This window comes from Chiloscyllium plagiosum, unplaced genomic scaffold, assembly GCF_004010195.1.
Source record: "Chiloscyllium plagiosum isolate BGI_BamShark_2017 unplaced genomic scaffold, ASM401019v2 scaf_635, whole genome shotgun sequence".
In the NCBI taxonomy this organism is placed as follows: domain Eukaryota; kingdom Metazoa; phylum Chordata; class Chondrichthyes; order Orectolobiformes; family Hemiscylliidae; genus Chiloscyllium; species Chiloscyllium plagiosum.
Genome location: NW_025208844.1, coordinates 1 through 15,368, shown reverse-complemented (window position 1 = coordinate 15,368; position 15,368 = coordinate 1). Strand labels below are relative to the sequence as shown.

At 40.8% G+C, this 15,368-nt stretch overlaps 1 gene segment (V, D, J or C); it reads right to left on the bottom strand.

Annotated features, from left to right (window-relative positions):
* Positions 1 to 3,591: 3,591 nt before the first annotated feature.
* LOC122546732 lies at positions 3,592 to 6,738 on the bottom strand. The segment is given in 2 exon segments: positions 3,592 to 4,058; positions 6,621 to 6,738. Coding segments are annotated over 2 exon segments (585 nt in total).
* Between the last annotated feature and the right edge of the window lie 8,630 nt (positions 6,739 to 15,368).

Genomic DNA, 15,368 nt, shown 5'->3' with positions numbered 1-15,368 from the left:
CTGCGTGCTCTGTCTGGTCATCAAGGAGGCACGGACTGGACACATTAGAATCATGGCCTAGTGAAACTGTAAGAGTTACAGAGCGTACTTAGATGTAAACTAAGTCAGATAGAGCACGGGGTCCTTTGACGTTGTAACACTGGCATAAACATTAGCTCCAATGGGAAAAAAATGTAATGATTAAAGAGATAGAACTCGTAAAATAAAATTTTGTAACTGGGGTAGTACTAAGGGAGCCATAACCACAGAGCATAGAGTCATTGAGGCGCACAGCACAGAAACAAACCCTTCCAGCCAACTCGTCCATGCCGACCAGATATACTTGAAAACTGTTCCTTCAAAGCTTTCCAGTACAGCTACCGTGGGTCAAATGATTAGAGATTTAATTTAAAAGCAATGTGCAGCAGGCCAAAGAAATGGTGATCTGCTCCAATCTGACTCCTTAACGATGTATAATGGTCTTGAGACTACATAAATTAGAGTTACTGTTCATTAATAAAGTAACAAAAAATGTTTAAAAAGTTATCAGAACTTAAGACAGGTTATACATGTCCCCAAACGTCGCGCTACTAACTTCAGAATAAAACAGAACCATTTACTAACTGCGCTTATAAAACTCAGTAAGGAGGTGTTGGTTCCATTAAGAACCATGGTCCATCTTGCAAGATCAGTCAGGTTTAACCAAGCCAGTTAACACGCTTTTCTTCACGTATTCTTGGAGCAAGGAAAGCTATGCATCTCACTCCTTTCAGAAGAATTTCTGCTTGCATTAATAAATTTATGATTAAAATCAGAGCAATTGTAGTGGACAGCTGGTCCTATCTCTCCCATTTTGAAAAAGTTGTTAAATATTAAAGTTATTTTAATTCTGCATTTTCCACAAAAGAAATGTCATTGCAATCTGTGTAGGAAAATGGTGTCAGTAAAGGTTATTTTGATGAGGACTCGACATTAGCCTTGGAAAAATTATAATGAGCATGTGCTCATCAAGAAATTATCAAGTTTTTCTGTTTCTGAATTATTTGCTGCAAGTATCTTAGATCAATCAAATAGAAGGTTCAATAGCAAGGAAATCTTAATGACACAGATATTTGAGATAGTTTTAAAAAAACTCTTGACAAGGGAAAGTGGATCTAGTGTAAATTTTAAATTTTAGCTTGAATTCAGAAATCAGAGAAAAAACGTTTGAGAAATCCAGTTAGGCTAAGTTAGAAGGTTCAATATTCGTATTAATTGAAAATAGAAATAAAAGTGACGTTATGCTTTGCGATATTCTGATGTTGAGAGCGGAGAAAGCGATTTGTCAATAAATCCAAATAAAAGACTTGAGAAGATGTGAAAACAAAATCCCGAGGATTCAGGGCACTGCAGAGAATTGCAGAACTGCAATCAAAATTGGTTGAATTTATAATGATAAAATGCTCAGAAAGAAAATGATTGCTACCTCCTACTTTTCAATATAAATTATATAGTTACTAAGACATGTCTGCAAAGGCATGATCGCTCAGTGATTAGCACTGCTGCCTTAAAGCACCAGGGACTCGGGTTCGATTCACGTCATGGGCGACTGCCTGTGTAGAGTTTTCACATTCTCTTTATGGCTGCGTGGCTTTCCTCCCACAATCCAAAGATGTGCAGGTCAGGTGAATTGGCCGTGCTATATTGTCCATAGTGTTAGGTGCATTAGTCAGGGGTAAATGTAAGGTCAGGGAATGGGTCTGGGTGAGTTAGTCTTCGAAGGACCGGTGTGGACTTGTTGGGCTTTCGGGTCTGTTTCAAAAACTGTCGGGAGTCTAATCTAATACGTTATCGATAGTTGTGCACGAAAGTAAAAGTTAGAAGGGCAGTCTAACCTCGAGCCTTGTGTGGTATTTGGTATGATGGTGGCTGATCTCCTCAGTGAGATTCTAGAAATTCGAGGTAAAAACAATGACTGCAGATGCTGGAAACCAGATTCTAGATCAGTGGTGCTGGAAGAGCACAGCAATTCAGGCAGCATCCGACTAGAAATTCGATGCCATCCAGTAAAAAGGAATTAACCTGATGAGCACTGACTCCACACAAGTTCACTCCCTGCATTATAGATCTATATTTTGCGGCTGAAGAAAAGTGTGCAGTTGGATCACTCTTCTCCAGAAAATATGAAACCAGAAGGTGACTGAACAGGGATGTTTTAAATGATGCCCTGGTTAAATGAACTGAATTCGTGACTCCGTGACAAAGTTCACTAGAACAACAAATGGAGATATTAAGGCAAATGCATCCATGCAAAGGCATATTAGAATAGAGTACAAACACTCATGCAAGCAGTAGATGGGACAGGGAAGCGAAAGAATGGCGAAAGGAATAGACACTTGCATGATTCCAACTGTTAATATATCATTCAGTGTGAAGTGGAGGGAGGTTCATGTGATTGGCATACATTTGCAGGATCAAATTAGGTAAATGTCCTGAACCTGCTCTACAGGTTGTTAATAATATAAAGTTCAGAGAAAGCTAGGCCCCCCACAAGATGGGAAAGAATCGAACAATTGATTGGAGGGAATTGGGATGGTCATATATGCTGAAGAGAAATCTCCCCACTGAGTAACAGTAAAACCGCAGCTGAATCTATACAAACTGAAACCAACCGACAACTCAGAGACTTTGGAACAATCTCCCACGATGGCATAAACCACAAACAGAACAAAGTAGTTGAAGAAACTAAAAGAAACTGACTGTGAAAATTCAAAATAATTTGAAATCAATTATATCGAGCCTGCTTTTGATCAACACTAGAGAAAAAAAACAGAACATTACCTGAAGTGTTGCTGTGTCAAAATCACTGATCTCTGACAGTCGGTGTTCAATTTAAGTGTATATACTTTCGTTTAAATGTTCCTGTGCGCAGTTCCTGAGAGAAGCCAGATTGGTATGTCTCAGAAACATGCTTTTTGGAAATGAAACATGCCACTGATGTCTGAATGTATTTTTAGAATTATGTTTCTTCAGAAAAGATTATAAACTGAAAACTGAAATCACGAACTCACATAGTACAGAGGAATGTTACTCGGTATGCATGCCAATCCCCACCCATGAAGCTGGAAACCAAATAGTCCTCAAACCTTTGCTGTTTCCCATCTGTCAAACACGCATTTCCTGTTCGAATAATAATTCAATTAGCATACACGAGTTATTGACGAATTTGCTCATGCTGTTTACCTCTTGTGTAAAATGTAATACGCCATCTCCTTAACTGATTGATTTTCTATTAACAGTGTGTAAAGAAGAAACGCATTATGTTAGACGCTGGTTTACATAAAGCGAGAATTCTTCCCGTCAACAGGATGTTTCCTTTACAAACAGTGCATTAACAAGCAATCAATACTAATCAATCGAGCTGAATCTGGATAAAGACAATCCGGCTCAAACCCATCCAAGACCCGAGCTCAAAGTCCACCTCCTCAGGCCTCTGCCAACATGATTTTGTGCAGCTCTCCCTGCACTTTGTGATGTTGGGTGTCTAACCCCATCGTGTTCAGCTTCTTGTGTGGGTTTCTCCGTGCTCTGTGTTACTGTGTCAACAACAATATACTCCACCCTGAGTAACATTTACTTGAAATCTTTCTCCGTGCTGTGTATTATTGTGTCTGTAATCACCCCATATTCAGGTATTTTAGATCTGTCTCCGTGATCTGTGGCACTCTGTTTGTAATTCCTAGCATGTTCAGGTTTTTGTGCGGGTCTCTCCGTAATGTGTATCACTGTGCGGGCTGAGAGCCGACTCAGTGCACAGTAATACACAGCGGAGTCACTTAGTTGTGTTTGCGAGATCATTAACCAACCGATTTTCGCCGCAGCGTCAAGAGAAGCAGAAATTCGTCCGCCTGCAACATTTTCTTTATTCTGCTCTCCTGAGGTGTGTCTTTGAAGCATATATTTCGGAGGTTGGCCTGGGGACTGACAGTACCAGTAAACTGTGTACTGGCAGATCCCTGAGTATTCACAGCTTAATGTAACGGTGTCACCCGCAGCAGAGGTTTGGAGTGGTGGACTCCGGGACACCAGGGAACCGAAACCTGTGGGATGACATTCAACAGATATTGAGTCTCCGTTGAAATTGCAAATCACGGGAGTTATTCTGTTCATTTTATTGATATTAGATTTGAATATGTCATATTTTATCAGAATGTAAACCAATGAGGCGATGAGGTGGCAATTCTTCTTCTTGTGATGTGCAATACATTGCAAAAACGGCTGCTGGAAACAGAATCAACAGTAAAATTCAAATTGGTAATCGATTGCAACTGAATCAGGCAAAAATAATGCAGGGCTATATGGAGAACGTGAGTGCAGTAGGAAAAATTACAAAGGATTCTGAAGAAGACAGCATCCACATATTCTGTTTACAGGCAAACTCCAGCGATCATCTTGTCGTCATCTTGAAAGCTGGGGGGCATAAGGTGAAGGTGAAAGGAGAAAGATTTAAAAGGGACACAAATGACAGAGCGTGGAGTGTATATGAAATGAATTTCCAAGGAAGTCTTCGAGCCAGGTATAGTGAAATCATTTAAAACTCGTTTGGAAACATATGATGGGCAGAAATGTTTAAATAGATACAGGCCAAACGCAGGCAAATGGAAAACTTTGGTTTGGGAGACCTGATAATTTGTTTGATCCAAAATAAACGACGGATTTGATCAGCACTGGTTAGTTCAATCATTGTCTGCATGTTACCTCTGTTCATGGGAGTATACCCGATTTTTGATCCACTTTTGTCGCCAATCGCGTCACTTTCTTCTCACAGCATTCACAGCTGACGTGAAATATTACAATTTTGTATCAATTGATTTCTGGTTTTCCTTTGTGCCTTTTTCTTTTCTTGCGATCATGGCAACCTGCACAAACGTCTCTCAGCAGTCTGTTTGGTTCTGTCTGTAGTGTCTCTACGGTGGTTTTACTGTTACACATTGGAAACTACCTTTCAGATTTTCCTCAATTGCAATTACTTTCATTGAATTATTGTTTTCTGAGTGGAAATCTTTTCAGTTTTGCAGTAAAACTGTAGACAGGACCATTCAGCCAAACTGATTTATTGCTGCTCGTTTATGCCAACGTTCACTTCTGCCTGAAATCTAATTCATATTTCCCATTTAACACAGTGTGTTGGTGTATTCCATTCTCCTCCCTGTATTTTCAAAACCTTCTATAAATGATTCAATACAATATGCTCCAACTACTCTGGTGGCAAGTTCCACATTTTGCACATTTCTTCACCTTTGTTACTTTATTTGTTCTGCTAGTGGCCGATTGCTCTGACCTCAGTCTCATCCATCCCAGTTTCGAGGCCATCGTATTTAAGATTTTCATGAAGTCACTTCGTGCTTCGCTGCTCCTAATGCAAAACAGAACCAGCGATAGCAGTTAACGCTTGGGTCTCCACTACTTTCTGAGATATAGAATGCCACTAATTCAAGGCAATTGTTTGTCTGAAAAACATTCTTCTCTTCGTAGTCCAAATTGCTGTCCCTTAATCACAAATTGTGACCGTTGGATAGACTTTCCTGTTTGGAGAAAATTCCATATAATGTCTACCCCTTAAAATTCTATATGCTCAAATTAGAACACTTCTGCTTCTTTCAAACGATAAGTAATGGAGCTTAGGCTTCAGAATAGCTTCACAGAAGACAATAACGCTATCCCAAGCGAATGCTTGGTGAAGCGTAGCTTTACTTGCTCGAAAACCAATCGAGTCATTCTCAATTAAGGACAACAAATGTCTAACTATCATTTCAGGCTAGAACCCATTCCAGCCCTTCCCTCTGCATGACTCACTCAACAGCTTGATGAGGAGTTGTAATTTGATCGATGCCCCAGAAATTGTCAAATATTCCTTTCGATGAATTGTTACTTGCTGTCTCGAATGAGCATTCTTCAGTTTGAACTGGTTCCAATTACAACAAATCGATTTCTCAAAATACCTACATTAAATAAACCAAAATTCTTTACAGTTTCACGTTTAATTCGGAGGCTGGTAAAATGGATGTATGATTGGTCAGATGAATGCATATATGAAAGGAATTGAAAAGAAACAGCAAGTCGATCATTCCTGGCACCCATTCCTCAAATAGGATAATTCATCTTGACATACAGCCAGATCTCTTATATCTGAGGTTCGCTGAGTAGTGTTTCTGATTTTCTTGTGGGTTAAATGTTTCTGTTGAACTTTTGAAATTCGGGCTTGAATCTCTGCCTGGTACAAAGTTCTTTCTTACAGACCTAAGCAACAGACGGAGCTCCCTCAGTCGCAGGTAACTCGTAGAATCGATTCCAGACAGTCGGTACTCCTTCATTTAAGCACCTGTTCGTCATGTTGGTGGTATCCCTCTGTGGACCCGCTGGGCCATTGATACCACAGGTACAGTGAAACCGCTGACTCAGGGCCAGGTGTCATTCGTTGTTTTCGCCCGAGGAAACAAAGACCTGATTCGCATATTCTGCTGACACGCAACTCCGGCATTGGAGCAGAAGCGATATTTTTCCTGAGATATTTGTTTACTTTCTTTACATTTAAACTAACAAAAATAAATCGATCGTTCAGCAACATAATGAATAGCAAGATGGAATGCAGAGTCACTTACCAGCTGTGACAGTAACCGCCGTTCCGGATCCATCTACATGGTCATAATAACACAGTAATACTCCTCTCGGTCTCCTCTGTACAAGAACCAATGGTACCTCAAAGCATCCAAAAATCATCAGCACCCTGCTTGAACAAACTAATTATTCACGAGATTTAGATAAATAGACCATATCCTCTGTGTCCAAGTTTCCTTTGACTCAAGTTCTTCTCTTGTTCTTCTCTCAAATGGCACAGGAATACATGAGGTGGATTTTCACTTCATATCAGCGAAGAAGAATCGAGTAAAGAAATTAGTGCTTGCTGCAGATTGAAAAGATATCAACCTGCATTACAGCGAAGTGAACTTCAAGCTGACAATTAACTATTGGGGACGGAGAATTTGTAATTTAATTGTAAAGAGGTATGTGATCTGGCTCCTTTCACTGTGTCTTGCTCCAAAATGACACAGTGCTATAAGTCTGTGTAAAACTTCCAAGGGCTTGTTGGGAGTTGGGCATGACAGCTGATTTGCAATCCCGATTCCAGTTGTTTGACTTCTCACGTCAGTCTCCTTTAATTGGGATCAATCATTCCTAACTTCGATTCACCCACACAAGCCTTGAAAAAAGACATCACCATCAGAGCGCACTTGTTATCAGTGAAACACACTTTTTATAAACAATAATGCAGTCTAATTGCAAATTGGTTGACTTGCAGCTGAGAGGCAGAAATGTGGGATTTTCTGGGCAGATTGGCTCAGTTGTCAATTTGTTTCTGTAACAATCTCCAGTGAGAGTTTTTGAGCGACGGGAAGCCGAGGCCCATCACTGTGTGTGTAGTACCGGTACCGAGCTTTACAGTAATAGGTGGCGGTGTCTTCAACTCTGACATCCCGAATTTCCAACGAAAATAAATTTTGTGCTTTATCTGTGAACATAACGAATCTCCCACCACTGGAGATCCGCTTCCATTCCGTTGCTGTCCGCGTTTGTCTAAAGAAATGTCCACTCTCAAAATGATGAACAGAACGACTTTTAAAAACACAGTTGATGGTGAGAGACTGACACTCCTTCTTATTAACCGCTACTGGGCTCTGTGTCACTGACTGACTGAAATAACCTGGAAATAAAACAGAGAGAAATGAGCGGACATTACAACTGACCGACACAACGCGGTGAAAACTGCAGACCCATCCCTGTAATGTGGACGAAATCGGCAACAGTGTATTTTAAATTTCATGCAATGTTTGTTTCTGTGATCGATACTCACAGGGTAAACCAACATACAGGATCAAACCATGGAGGATGCCCATCATTCCCGTGTTTGGAGCTGATAGTTTGATGATGGGAAGACAAATTATTCTGGGATTTTCTTTCGTGACCTGTACTGAAGCATTTCAGATGAATTGGGTTGTTTTGCAGTGTCCACGAGGTGATTAAAGAGCCCCGTGGAATCAAGGTCTCTGGGCGTGCTCTGTTTGAATAAGTAGGTTTTGAGGAGGGAACGTACAGTTTTATGTCACTTCACAAGCTCTGTGAGCTAGATATGTAGCCACCTCCCACACTCGCGCAATGAACAAAGGGAGGGGTTTGGGTTGAAGATGAGGACATTTTCTGTCAGCCATCGTGCAATCCTTCTTGGCCCCGCAGTAATGAGCTGGGTACCCGATCCATGTTCATTTAGTCATATGTATTGAACAAAGAATGTGGGGATATGTTGCTGCAAGGAGTCAAAAACAGCGATCCCACTCCACTGTCCCCAGCATCAATTTCTTTAACTCCCTGCCTCACCCCCATCTCATGTTAATTCAATAGTGTTGGTGATTATTTAATGTTGAGCACCTCTGTGGGACCCGAGTCAAACATCTGATCAGGAAACCTGAACCTTAAAGCACGTGGCTTCACTCAGTCATGCAACTGAGGTCAGGATGACAAAAATGATATCATCCAGTCAGAATGCTGTGGTGGATGCACAGAACTTACATGATGAATTAACTTTCTCAGACATTTAAACAAACCGTTTCTACAACAGTCCTTGTAATAATTTAACCCGAGAAAGATTTTCCATGTTTTAATAAGATTATCGCCCATTCTTCCATACAGTAGAGGATTCAGATGGAGTTTACTGTAGGGACAATCCGACCATTCCAACAATTAGTCTGACGAAGTATCATTGCTCTTCCTCTCTGGACGAGGGTTTAGCGTTGGTTGTGGATTCTGAATGTTTTTCATCTACGACTTTACCAATAGCTAACGATGTGTGATCTCTTGTGAATGTTCCTATTTTTGTTCTATTACTGTACTTTGTTTATTTCCCCTTTAACCTCTGCTAAAACCTCTTCTGGGTGAAACACTGCGATTCAGACTTTTTAAAAGGTTGTTAAAGTGAATCCCTATCCATTGCACAGGTGGATTCAGCTGGCATTCACTTTACAACATGTCAATAAACAAGAAGATTGTAAGACCTTTATAAAAAGAGCAAGTGCATCAGGAAGTCGGCAGCGCTGGTAGCATTCACAGAGACAGAGATAGTTAATGCTCCGATTCCAAAGATTCACCTTTGAAACGTGTTCTACAAATGCTGTCAGATGTGCTGAATCTCTCCAACACTTGAATATCATTAGTTTCGATCTCCAGTATCCGCATATTTCTGGCTGTGGGCCCACGTGCATTGAACACCGATTCCGAACACACTTCATTGCCGATTTCGAATACGCTCCTGTTGAGCTGCCTGGACTCTGAAACCTAGAATTTTCTCCCCAAATATTTGCAAACCTTTGACTTTGTTTTCCTCCTTGAAAACACTCACTACAACTGATCGCTTTGGCCAAGCATTCGGTCATGTGATTAAATATGACCTGAAATACCTGTGAAACTCCGAGACGCTTTGCTACGTGAAAGCTCTCGCCATCAAGTTGTTGCTGAGTGAGAACAGATCCCTGATTGAATGAAAAAGGCTGTACCAATATAAGTCCAAAGAGACAGGTTGCTTCAAAAGAGCTGGAATTAAGTGATAGTATTCCCTGAGTCAGGCAACTGTACTCTGTCAGAGCTGTGATGACAGAGCTAAGAGACTGCAGTTTCATTTTCCTGCCCTGTTGTCAAGATCGTGTAACAACACCTTTGTTGAGGAACGAGGTGAGGCAGTATAAACTAGGAGAGTAACGCGGACTGAGGCGTCATCGAAGGCCTCCGTTCTTTGCTGTAACTAGGCTGTAGTTTTGTACGAATATCATTGCATTTTTTTGCACCCGAAAAACATGCCCGAGTTATGAATGTGTTGTGTCTCACAGGGACGATGCAGGTGTTCTGAAGAAGAGCCACTGAACCTGATGCATTGACTCTGGGCCGAAGGTCTTCTTTCCGTCCTGGAACGAACTCGTTGATGTGACTGGTCATCGATATCTCCAGTACTAGATGTTACGCAAGACAGGAGAGTGTGCGCGTTGAAGTGAAATGTGTGAGACCTGCTGCCCTGGTCCTTCTGATTGATGGAAGTGAACGGCTTGGGAGATTCTATCAACATTCCGGTGCTATTGTCGGAAAGGAATAACCCGATTATTCTTCTCCTGCCTCTCCTATTTGTCTCTTTCTATAGAGGCCAGTGTATTACTTAACTATTCGTGATTCAATGGCAATACGATAGGTGTTCTTGGTCACGTTTTCCTCGTAATGTCCCCAGAAATGATCAGGTTCTTTCATCACAATTTCAAAACTTGCCTTCGTAATTTTGAATGTCCTCACTCTGATGCTTTTCTATTTAAAATCAATTCACAGGCAATGAAGAGGGAATGTAAATTGACAGACGGATGGAAAATTGAGCCAACCATTCTTGGAGAACTGGGAGAAGACGTCTAATTTATCATTATTTGAACATTGGATTAGTGGTGCTGGAAGAGCACTGCAGTTCAGGCAGCATCCAAGGAGCTTCGAAATCGACGTTTCGGGCAAATTCCCTTCATGAGGAATATTCCTGATGAAGAGCTTTTGCCCAAAACGTCGATTTTGAAGCACCTTGGATGTTGCCTGAACTGCTGTGCCCTTCCAGCACCACTAATCCAGAATCTGGTTTCCAGCATCTGCAGTCATTGTTTTTAACCTCATTATTTAAACATTGTCGGTTTTGGAAGATGTGAGGAAAAAGCCCCGTTCACAGTGAAGAGAAACTGTACTTGTCTTGCTTGTGTGGACAAAGCTTAATTCAAATGTCTGATTCAGCAGAACGGATAATAAAGGATGTTCTATTTCAAATTGGATTCCGAAAGCAGAGAAACGATGCAGTATATAACAAAGGATTCATTTCCCGTTCTGTGCAGAAAATACTTTGGTGGCATCAAACTCAGCCAACTCTACTGACCTGCCAGAAGTGTGGAAGAGATTCATTCAGTCATTCCACCCTGCTGAAACATCAGCAAGTCCACACGAGGGAGGCATTGATTGTATAACATTGAGTACAATCTAAATTCCACCAATTTTCCACGTCTCTTCAGTTCTGGAGAACTGTCTTTCTCAATTAGAAACGTTTCTCTTCCACAGATACTACCAGGCACGCCGAGTTTCTGCAGCAATGTCGGTTTTTATTTCAGGTATCCAGGACGGGAATGTTTTGTTTTTTTTGCCTCGGTGATACCAGAACAGGTGACAGATATGTTGGTCCCGGAGGAATTCTCTCAGGGGTGTATTTAAGGAGGAAAGGGATGCACTGAGGGGGAACACTTTAAGGAGGTAATTCCAGAACTTCTTTCGGTTTTTATTTCAGGTATCCAGGACGGGAATGTTTTGTTTTTTTTGCCTCGGTGATACCAGAACAGGTGACAGATATGTTGGTCCCGGAGGAATTCGCTGTATTTAAGGAGGAAAGGGATGCATTGAGGGGGAGCACTTTAAGGAGGTAATTCCAGAACTTCTGTCATGTGCAACTGAAAAGAATGGCCCCCAGTCATGAAGCAATTTACATCAAGAATACATAACAGACCTGAATGAGATGAGTGCAGATATTTTAGAAGTTTGTGTTTCTGCAGAGATTACTTCGACAGGATTTGTTATAATCATGGAGCTAAACAAAAATGCGAATCTTAAACTACGGTGGTTTCCAATCCCAGAACGCTTATAGTTTCGGGAAGACATGTGTGCATTGTAGGACTATGTAAAGGAAGCTAAAACAAATTGAATTATTGTCAGGATCACTGATATTGAAGACATTTATTGACATTGTAAGTGACCTTCTAAATTCTTGTTATATATCTTTTGAGTTTCTCCTCCACCACCCTGAAAGGCAGTGAATTGAACTTTCGCAAGTCATTTGGTTAATGTATTGTTCCTCATGTCCCCCGAAAACTCTATCAAACTACCATTAAAATATACCACCAGGTCATCGATGTCCCCAACAAAAATAAATCAAATCACAGCAGATAAGTGGAAAGCTCTTTCCTGGTGACACCCCTTCAGCCACAACATTAGGAACCGTTGTCTGCACGAGTGGAAACTGCGGGGTCGGTCTGACACCTTGGATGTCTCTGTGATCACCTTCTCAATGACCAATCGAAAATAGACCTTCTTCAAAGTATTTAGACTAGATTAGATTAGATTATCTACAGTACAGAAACAGGCTCTTCAGCCCAACAAGTCCACACCGGCCCCACGAAGAGTAACCGACCCAGACCCATTCCCCTACATTTACCCCGAACGCACCGAACACTATGGGCAATTTCGCATGGCCAATTCACCTGACCTGCACATCTTTGCATTACAAAATATTTGATTCGTTGTATACGTGAAGACATACAACAATGTGTTATAAGATATGAATGAGATATCATTTGTGAATTTGTTGCTGTATGACCAGATTGAACGGCAATGAATCCTTTCCCACATTCAGGGCATAAGAACGGCGTTGTTCTAGTGTGAAGACGCTGAAGCATCAGCAGTTCAGATGAATTAGTGAAACCCTTCCCCCACACAAGACAGGAATGTGGTCTATTCACAAGGCGAATCATTGGTGTGCCAAACGTTTGGATGAGGTGATAAATATTTCCCCACACTCATGGCGGGACAATGGTGTCGCGTGGTGTGAACTCGCTCATGTACAGCGAGTTGAGATGATTACTTAAATCTAGTGCTGTAGTGAGATGAGAAGAACTGCCTCTCGTCATTATGAACACGTTGGTGAAGATTCAGTTCACTCGAACTTTTATAGAAATTCTCGCATTTTGGATATTTAAAAGGTCTCTTTTCTCCTCAGTGTCAGTATATGTGAACGCCCAATGAATTCCTTTCCATACTTCAAACAAATGAAGGGCCTCTACTCAGTGTGACTGCTTCAATACATTTCCAACTCGGACAGGTATTTGAAACCTTTTTCACAGTCCCTGGCGCGGGTGAAACTGAATCTGTCCAGTTTGGATGATCTTTTAAAGTCTTCTCCACACTCAATGCATTTTCGTTTAATTGCAAATTTATTGGTTACATGCCTATTGAACAGCCTTTGCTGCACAGCCAAGTTAGCTTTGCCATCTTTCGAAACTTTCGTTCTGCTTCTGAAATTTATTTAATCCTTTATCCCAGAACAGTCCAAACTTGCCCTGGTTATCATTGAACTATCAACTTCATGTTTGTCAACAAGTGTCTTTTCCTTGGGAATCTCAATTTCTTTCTCTATTTTGTCATTAAAACAGTTTTGGCTTTGCGACCAAATGTCTCTACCATTGATGGGGACATACCTTAATCTTGTCAGAACTATTTCTGCTTGAAAGCAATACAATGTTCACCCATCATTTTGATTGCAATTTATCTGGCTCCAATCCATTCATACCCATTGAAATTGGCTCTCCACCCAGTGGCTCTCATTCTTAGTTGCAGCCTTTGCCGACAGACAGAATAAATGAACACTTGTGTTCCAACTTCAAAACAAATGATGTTCAGACATGATGAATTTCACGACTCTGTGTCGTATCTTGATGTGACAGATGAGCTCAGCTTCTCAGCTATTAATTGCGTGCTTGAAATGTACTGCAGAAAAAATAAAACGTAATTAATGCCTTCAATACCCGTTCAGAATAGAAATGCAGAAGTGCCAAATATTTCTCTTGAGTAAATGTTTAATACTGCAAATGCTGGAGATCTGAAATGAAGGAATAACATAGCTAGCACAGCAGCATGTGTAGAGAGTAAATTATGATTAAAATTTCAAGTTCAGCCACTCTTCTGCATTATTGGACTCGCTGCATTTCCCTTCAAAGATTCTATCAGACTTGAGTTTCTTTGCACTTCCAGTCTTCCTTCACTATTCCTCTTGCTTTAAATTCCCCTTGGGTAAATCCCCTGCAAAAAGATTTTATAAACTCCATCCCTGTCCATTTTGCATATATAATCATGGCTTTCCTCTCTGAACTCAGGATTGGCGTGCACGCACGCTGTTGCCTATTGCGTCCCACCAAAAAAGATGTCAACCATTAGTCGGGGTTTGTCGCTGAGACACGTGGCAGAATATCTTCAGGTTAGTTCACTGTCAGTGTAGGACCATGAGTGTCTTTTTCGAGGTTTGAGGTGTGCACTCGGTGTTTATGAAAGCTCCACGCTCGCGCAACCACCTCCAATGATCCTCCCACATTCTGCTTTCTTTCATATTTGACAGAGACCAAGTAACCTTATTGCACATGCGCCCTTCGCAATACTTACGGCTCATGATCAAGTCGGTATTGCATTACTCATGATCCTACTGCAACGGTCTGGACATGGAAAGGGGATATTGCTTATGTTTTTAAATTTGATTCCGCGTAGTTTCAGGGCATATGCAGAGTTTGTGTTTATTAAACGCATTTTCCTTACCCGACAAAATCTAGGCTTACAGTCTGGCCTCTGATACGTTTTGTGAAATAATAAAAGCGCAATAAAAAAGGTGTGTGGATGGTGCATGGAAGTAATTAGGTGGCAGAGAAAGTTTTGGAGGCGGGTACAATTATGACATTTAAAAGTTATTTGGATGGGTACATGAATAGGAAGGGTTTAGAGAGATACTGATCAAATGCTGGCAAATGGAGCACAATCAATATATGACATCTGATTAGCACGAAAAAGCTTGCCAAAAGGTCCGTTACTATGCTGTGTAACTCTATGTATGATTTTAAGAAGTTGATTTCAAATCTGATGTCCATTTTAAGACAATTTTCAAGTCAAGTATGTCTTAATTTATATCAGTCGACGTTCAACGTGTTGTGGTGGCTGTGATAGAGAAAATTGAAAGTCAGGTTGGCTGCTGCTTTTCAAAACCCTGGTTAGATCATATACGGAGCACTGGGTATTGTTCTGGCATGGCACATTAGATAGGATCTGTATTTACATCGAAAGTTTCAGAGTAATTTGAAAATTGAAGTCGGCCACCTCACTGTTAACTTCATGTCCACATTTACTTTTCTGAAGCAATTATTATTACATACTTATGCTGTGATTATACTAAATATCTCATGAGTGGGCACTTCTTATCCTGTCGCTTGGATATCATTGTCATTGAAGACATTTGCCTTTTGCTTTTGCAATGCAATTATTAATTGACCAAGACTTTCTTTCCTCTGTTCTTTGAATACCTTTGCTTCTTCTATTCCTTTCTGCTCTCTCGTCCATTTCAAGTTTATTTGGAATAATGAAAAAGACAGAATAAAATGCAGAGTGACTGTGGCATTTTGTGGCAATGGTACAGACTGGCTGAGCAAACCACTCTCTTTTCATAGTGTCACGAATCATTAATTTCACATCAAGAGTAAAGATGTGTA